At 40.5% G+C, this 8183-nt stretch overlaps 1 protein-coding gene across 5 annotated transcripts in view; it reads left to right on the forward strand.

Moving 5' to 3' along the window:
• The window catches only part of PIK3CB (phosphatidylinositol-4,5-bisphosphate 3-kinase catalytic subunit beta), a 185367-nt gene extending 177929 nt beyond the window's left edge, over nt 1–7438 (forward strand). For 2 of the 5 annotated variants that reach the window (XM_036266197.1, XM_036266196.1), the window contains exons 23-25: nt 3731–3876; nt 5236–5368; nt 5965–6102. In XM_036266197.1, coding sequence (XP_036122090.1) covers nt 3731–3876; nt 5236–5368; nt 5965–6102 — 417 coding nt within the window. Of the gene's footprint in view, nt 1–3730; nt 3877–5235; nt 5369–5964 lie in introns of all 5 variants that reach the window. The other 3 variants (XM_036266201.1, XM_036266199.1, XM_036266200.1) reach the window with 2 other exon arrangements.
• Nucleotides 7439–8183: the final 745 nt, after the last annotated feature.

Below are 8183 nucleotides of genomic sequence, written 5' to 3' on the forward strand. Positions count from 1 at the left end.
AATGGGGATGAAGTGCCCTGGCCTATTTAGCTCAGCGGTTAGAGCATCGGCCTGCGAATTGAGTGCAAGGTTCGGTTCCCGCTAAGGGCAAGTATCTCGGTTACAGTTTGTCCCTGGCCCCATTTGGGGTTGTGTGGGTGGCAGCCAGTCGACGTGTCTCTCTTGCGTCGATGTTTCTCTCTCTCTCTTCCTTCCTTTCTCCCTCCTGCTCTGTCTGAAGATAAATGCAAAAATATCCTCAGGTGAGGATAAAAAAAATAATAGAATAAAAATGGGGATGAAGTGAAAGCTGACATACTAAATGAATGACCCCCAACCACTTCAGCTTGCTGTGCTCCAAGAACTCTAGAAACCAGGTGTGTATATCCCCACTCTCAGCAAGAGTCTAGATGATTCTTCTCAAGAGAATCCGATTGGTTCCAGTGAAAAGACCTACAGATCCTGAAATTGAGGCCCTCCCCCAGACACTTTGCAAGTAAGCCTACCAGTCAACAGTCCTACCATGTCCATAGAATTTTCACTCAGCTTTTTAGCAATTCATTGTTAAATATGAATGGTCAGCCAAGCATTAGCAGAAATTTGAAGGAAGCCTCCACATGAAAGATAAGAGACCAAAACAAGCAGAAGAGTTGGGGGTGGGGGGGGAAACCTCTTGGAAAATAGAATAACTACACTAAAAGGTTGATGAATAAAATGTCAAAAACAAAGAAACATTGCATCTATAAAGTAATAAGAGGGTTCTGTTTTTTTGTTGTTGTTGTTTTTTTTAATCCTCACCTGAGGAAACTTCCCCATTTTTTTGTTCAGGTAGAGTGGGAGGGAGAGAGGAAGAGAGAGAGAGAGAGAGAAACATCGATGTAAAAGGGACACATCGAGTGGTTGCCACCTGCACAACCCAACCAGGGCCGGGGACAAACCGCAACCAAGGTACGTGCCCTTAGCGGGAACCGAACCTGGGTCTCTCAGGACCGCAGGCCGACGCTCTAACCGCTGAGCCAAACCGGCCAGAGTGGATTCTGTTTTTTTAAAAAAACAGAAAATAGAATTCTTGGAAATTAAAAGAAAGGAATAAATAAAAAGTTAAAATAGAATTAGTGTAAAAATTAGCTAATATTCATTGAACTCTTGTGGAAGGGACAGTTCTAAGTTCTTTAGTTAACTTCTTCGATCCTCAGGACAACCTTTTAGTCTAAATGATTCACTATTTACCAGTGAGAAAATTGAGGTAACGAACATACCAGGATTTAAATCCTGTTCATTTGGCTCAGATTCTGTTGTTTAGCCACCATGCCCCTTATTATTCCCCCCAAAAACCATCTGATAAATAGAAGAAAGAAGATCTAGTAATGACAGTGAATCAGTTCAGGGAGGTTCACCATCATCCTAATAGGACTTCCAGAAAGAAGTAACATGAAGAAGGGAAGGAACTTATCATGCAAATAACATAAAAAATTTCCTAAAGCTGATGTTTATGAATATCTAGTCAATAGAGCACAAAAGTTCCCTTATATTGGATGAAAAGAGCCTCATTAAGGCCCTTCATCATGGTATTTCTGTGCATCCAGCATAAAGAGATGGTATTAAAACCTTCCCAGAGACCCAGCAGGCTACATACATGGAGTCAGAAAGACTTGGCTTCTCAATAACAACATTGGGAACTATAAGATAGTGGAAGTTAACCTTCATAGTTTTGAGAGAAAATAATCTCTAACCTAGCATTCTAATAAAACTATGAGTCACATATAAAGGTGGAGTAAAGACATTTTCAACCGTATAAGGTCTCAAAAGATGTGTCTCCTCTGCATCTTTTCTAAGGAGGCTACTAGAATGAATACATCCACCAAAATAAGGGTATAAACCAGTAGTTCTCAATTGTGCTTTTGCTCTCAGGAGACATTTGTCAGTATCTGAAGAGCCCTGGCCAGTTTGGTTAAGCAATTAGAGCATTGGCCTGCAGACCAAAGAGTTGTGGGTTTGGTTCCAGTCAAGTGCACATACCTCAGTTGCGGTTTGATCCCTAGCCCTGGTCGGGGGTCATGCAGGAGGCAACCATTTGATGTGTCTCTCTCACATTGATGTTTTTCTCTTTCTCTCCCTCCCTCTCTTTCCCACTCTATCTGAAAATCAATGGAAAAAATATTCTCAGGTGAGGATAAAATATATATATTTTTGGTTGTCATAACCAAGGAAGTGGTATTCTGTTAGGATCTAGTGGCTAGAGGCCAGGGGTGCTTCTAACCATCTTCTAGTGTACAGGACAGAACCTCACAGTGTGCAATTACTGGGCCCAAAATGTCAGTAGTGCCAGTACTGAAAAACCCTGGTCTAAACCAAACAAGAATATGATGTGGGACTTGGAAAATAGGTACTCCAAATGGGACAAGAGTTGAAGGTAGAGTCCAGGATAATGGTTTTGCAACAGCCCTAGAGAACAACCAGCCCAGGCAGGAGCTAATAGATTACTTGACCATGTGGGAAAATGTTTGGAAATGATTTTTCGATTTCTTATTTTAATGTTTTCATTTATTTATTTATTTAGAGAGAGCGAGACATAGAAATGTCGATGTGAGAGAGAAACATCAATTGGCTGCCTCTTGCACACCCCCTACAAGGGATCGAGCCCTAATCCTGGGCATGTGCCATGGCTGGGAATCAAACTGGACCTCTCAGTCCATGGGATGATGCTCAATCCACTGAACCACACCTGCCGGGCATAATTTTTCGATTTTTAAGAAGATTTTGGGAAGAATTAATTAGAAGGTCATAGAAGTAAAAAAAAAAAAGTTTTGTCAAGGAAAAAGGTGAAGAAAAAGAGAGTTGTATTCCTAGTATACCACTACCACATGGCTTAGCTCTGAAATGTATTTACATAGTCTGAACAATAGAAACATTGAATATTGATTTGACCAGAAAGTACACATTGTGTAGCATTACATCAGTACACGTGTACTAAATCTTTACCTTCCGTAAAAGAAGAGTAACCCAAAATTAAGAAGTAAAAAAAAAAAAAAAAAGTATAAACATACTATTTAGAAAAATGGAGGCAGGTACTAGGAAAAATATGTGAAAGGGTGGGGGAATGTTACCGCTAAGTAGCACTCAAGGTGGTAAGGGAGCTAGGGGGACAAGAATATATTTTCTTTTTGTTATGTTTCTGTATGTAGAACTATTAACAAAGAAATAGTTCTGTATGTAAAATCAGACATGTTTATTATTTGGATATATTTCTTTTCAAAGATTTGCTTTCTCACTGGGTATATGCATTTTACTGCCAGGGTTATTATTGAATATAAAAGATCTGTGAGCCCTGGCCAGTTTGGCTCAGCGGTTAGAGCGTCGGCCTGCGGTCCGGAGAGACCTGGGTTCGGTTCCCGCTAAGGGCACGTACTTCGGTTGCAGTTTGTCCCCGGCCCTGGTTGGTCGAGCGGGTGGCAGCCGCTCGATGTGTCCCTTCACGTCGATGTTTCTCTCTCTCTCTCCCTTCCTCTCTCTCCCTCCCACTCTATCTGTACAAAAAATGGAAAAATATCCTCGGGTGAGGATTAAAAAAGAAAAAGATCTGTGAGTATTAGACTCACACTCTTCCCAAGTGGCCCAGTAGGCTGTGGAAAGTGAAGGGCTCAGATGAGAGTGGGTGTAGTGCATGGGAATCTAGGACTGCTGAGATCTTGCCTTTCTACTTAGAACCTACCAGAAAAACAAGGAAAATTAAATTCCATTTGTTTTCCAGCTCTTCCACATTGACTTTGGACATATTCTTGGAAATTTTAAGTCTAAATTTGGCATTAAAAGGGAGCGAGTGCCTTTTATTCTTACCTATGATTTCATTCATGTGATTCAACAAGGAAAAACAGGAAACACTGAAAAGTTTGGCCGGTGAGTATTGCCCTCGTGTCAAGGATAAACACACCTAACGTTTTCTCCTCTGATCAGCTGGTCTTGCATTTCTTTGCTGAGCAACATTTAGGTCTGGCCATGGCCGGTTTGCTCAGTGGTTAGAGCGTCGGCCTGCAGTCCAGAGAGACCTGGGTTTGGTTCCTGCTAAGGGCATGTACCTCCGTTGTGGTTTGTCCCAGGCCCTGGTTGGGGTGGTGCGGGAGGCAGCCACTTGATGTCCTTTCACGTCAATGTTTCTCTCTCTCTCTCTCTCTCTCTCTCTCTCTCTCTCTCTCTCTCTTCCTCTCTCTCCCTCCCACTCTGTCTGAACAAAAATGAAAAAATGTCCTTGGGTAAGGGTTAAAAAAACAAAAAATATTTAGGTCTGGGAGATACTCTGTCTGTTAACAGGGGACTTGGGGCGGGGGGGCGGCATTTGCCTTTTAGATCCATGTATTTCAGATATACTCAGAGAAGAGAATGCTAGAAATTTGAAATAAGTTACTGTGTTTTATTCTTACAGTATACCACCTTTCACCTGTCTTAGAATATTCTCTAACACTGTTAAGGCATATGATAGTGAAATGCTGATAATAGGCACCTTGCTGTCATTCATTGTGGAGTACAGTAAGGGAGCCAGGGTTCAGGGATAGGCTTTGTAATCTCTGATCTATTCCTCGCTCCTTGTATGTTTTCAGGCAGATTACTTGTCTTTCTGTCTTTGTTTCTTCATCTTAAAATGGGGAAGAATAATTAAATTTCAGGGCTATTTTGATAGTTAGAGGTATGTTATATGATGTGACCAACTCATGTTATAGCCTTACCACATGCCTGGGTTTCTGCAGAATATACCTCTGGGTCCTTTTTTTTCTTTGGCAAAATTAAGTTTGGATGGCCCTCTCAAATGACTGTCTTGAAGAGGAGCGAGAAGGACGGCAAGATGACAGGGGGGTGCAATGCAAAAGCAGTGACATTGGTCTAGGAGACGTTACAGAAATTAGTTTCTAGAGTCAAACACAAATCTAGCAGTATGTTCAGAAATCCTCATGGATTATAATTATCACTTGCTTCATAATCACTTTTTTCCCTCATAGAATTTAAAAGCCTACTTTAAATGTTACATTGCCTTTTATCATAGACTTTCTATTTAGTTTTGTTTTTGAAAAAGGTATGTATGATTTTTAGAGAGCTTGATTTATTTTATGTAAATTTTAGTCCTTGCACAGTTTTCAAAGAAGCAGAACCTTTAGTTCAGTAGAAAATGTTCAGCTCTTATGGAAAGTTTAGCTATGTCTCTCTTTTTCCTTGATGAAATTTGCTATCTCCCCTTTAACATCATGCTCTTGTGATTTGCTAAAGGTTCCGCCAGTGTTGTGAGGATGCATATCTGATCTTACGACGGCATGGGAATCTCTTCATCACTCTCTTTGCACTGATGTTGACTGCAGGGCTTCCTGAGCTGACATCAGTCAAGGATATACAGTATCTTAAGGTATAAACCCCTTGTCTGTACATCAGAGCTCAACTATACCCACCTATTTCATTCACATGTTCAAAGGAAATGGAACCAAATCATTTTCTGTGAGACAGTTTTTACCCAGGAGTGGTAGTGACAAACACTTGAGTACCTGTCTTGCAGTAATCATAAATTCATCTCATCTTCAAAAACCCTTTGGCAGAGGTCATATTATCACACTACTTTGTTGTTTATTCTTCTCTCTGCAAACAGCATTTAAATAAAAACAACAGGTCCAGAGGCATGGATGCATGGAACAGACTGACAGATCTCAGGGGAGGATGATGGGGGGGACAGGAAGAGATTAACCAAAGAACATATATGCATAACCCATGGACACAGACAATAGTGTAGAGAAGGCCTGGGGTGAGGCGGGGGCTGGGTGGAGTTGGGCAAAGGGAGGAAAATGAAGGACTGTAATACTATCACCAGTAAATGTAAAAGTAAAAACATGAGGCACATTGCTTCATGTTGGCTGGGTGGCATGGCCAAGTAAGCTTCCTGCAGACTTTGACATTTGCACATCACTTTGGAGGATGTATAAAATCAGGTTTTTCCCCCTTCATTTTTAGGATTCACTTGCCTTAGGGAAGAGTGAAGAAGAAGCACTCAAGCAATTTAAGCAAAAATTTGATGAGGCACTCAGGGAAAGCTGGACTACTAAAGTGAACTGGATGGCCCACACAGTTCGGAAAGACTACCGATCTTAATGATAAGCCTTTTGTTTCGTTTTCATTTTGCACTTGCACTAAATTGAACGTGACCCTGCCAGAGATGTTATAAAGGGAATGAAATTCTGAATCTCAGTTAAATTAAGAACAGCACATCCACAGAACCTAATCTGAACAATCCCTGATGACCACCCTCTGCTTTTTGAATGCTTCCGAGATTCATCACGAAAACTGTCAACATTATGGATAATCATTACCTGCTGACTTTGCACGCCAAGGAATGCTACTAGAGATTGGTTTTTGTCTTTTTGTCTTCTTTTATTTTATTTTCATCATTTGGTACTTTTCCAGAAAGGTGTAAATACTTCTTTTTTGAATTGTGACCAAGTGTTATCTCTCAGTCAATTTATTCACACCTGGGGACTGGTGGCTGTTCTTAATTTCCAAATGAGGCTTCAAAAATGGTATCATTCTTCCTTTTTAAGTTGTATAAACTACAAATTATAATATAATTTGAAATTATGATTATTTTTTCAAAAGAAATCTTTTAAACTTGTGGAAACATTAATTCTTTTGTTGATATTTATCTTTTGTGATAGCATCATCCCAGCTTGCTGAAAATCTACTGGTGAGGCAAATATAATATATTTGCTGCATATATATTTATAAAATTTCTAGTGGGAGTTCTATATAAAAAGATGTTTCTTTGTTTTTCTTCAGCCTCTGTTTTACAAAAAGCAGAGTATTTTCCTAAGTTACTTTTTAGTTAATTATGTGATCCAGTTCTTCCAACAGCTTCTGTAATGAGACACACATTAATACAGTTTTTACCTGGTGTCTATGAAAGAGTTCACTTCATAGAGCACAATACTTGAGCAAAATGTACTCAAGACAGAAAGCAAATAAAAAGGAAACTGTTTATGGAATAAACTCCAGACCTAAAATTCAGTATTTTAGTAAAATGCCAGCTGTTCTTACTGTATTTATTAAAACTTATAATGTGATTTTTTTTTTAAGGATATTAGTTCAAATTGAAATGGTTTCATGCCACATGGAATTCTTTAATTTATTTGTTGAGGTACCATATATTTAGGGTGCTAGATGGCAAATAATGTTGTTAATATGTGCAATAGGAACTACTGGTTTGAATGTGTAGATGGATGCTTTTTCTGAGGACTGGCAACATCAGCAAATGACTGCTTATTCTCCAAAGACTATTGGGATCTCCAACCCTCAATGACATGGGAAAGAGAACTGAATATTTGCCCTGTGACTGAGTTTTCTATAGGAATTTCATTAAAGATTGTTTAATTTTGTTGTCCTCCTTCATGTTGTCAGTCAAATAAATGGGTGAGCTGGTTTCAGCTGCTCTTGGGATGTATGGGTCTCTTTTTTATGGGCAGCACAGGCCTTTGGACCTTACCTCTGGGACTCTTAAGAAATGGCCAAGTCAAGACAAACCAACCTCAGGAACTGTGAGGCACATGGTCTCTTCCATGATTTCTCTCCTTGCTTCCCAGTCCCATTAGGTACTATGGGAGGCCTCTGGGACTTTGGTGGGAGCCTGAGGCAAGAGGGTTCCCTCATCAAGTTTCCATATCTTTGGGATACCCTGAGGTCTGAGAGGTCTCTTCATTTACTGGTACCCAAGCCAAGACCAGACTGTACCACTTCGACACTCCCTTCCATGGGGCAGGTGTTCAGAGCAGGTCACACTTTCTTGGCAATAACTCAGCTGAGGATAGGGTTGATTTTTTTTTTTTTTTTTTTTTTTTTTTTTTTTAAAGAGAGAGGAAGAGAAAGAAGCATTGATGTGAGAGAAACATTGATTGGCTGCCTCCTGCACACCCTCCACTGGGGCTTGAGTCTGCAACCAGGGCATGTGCCCTGACCAGGATTCAAACCGGGACCTCTCAGTCCATGGGACGACGCTCAATCCACTGAGCCACACCAGCTGGGCAGGATAGGGGTGATCTCTTAACATTACCAGGGCTGCTCTGGACTCAGTGAGAGTTCCAGAGATATGACTAAGGAAGGATGGTTTGTTCAGGGATTTTTGTCCAGTGTCAACCTATCATTACATGCACCAGGTTGCAGGTCAGGGGATTTGGAGAGTGGTG

The sequence above is a fragment of the Molossus molossus genome, unplaced genomic scaffold, assembly GCF_014108415.1.
Source record: "Molossus molossus isolate mMolMol1 unplaced genomic scaffold, mMolMol1.p scaffold_m16_p_18, whole genome shotgun sequence".
Classification (NCBI taxonomy): Eukaryota; Metazoa; Chordata; class Mammalia; order Chiroptera; family Molossidae; genus Molossus; species Molossus molossus.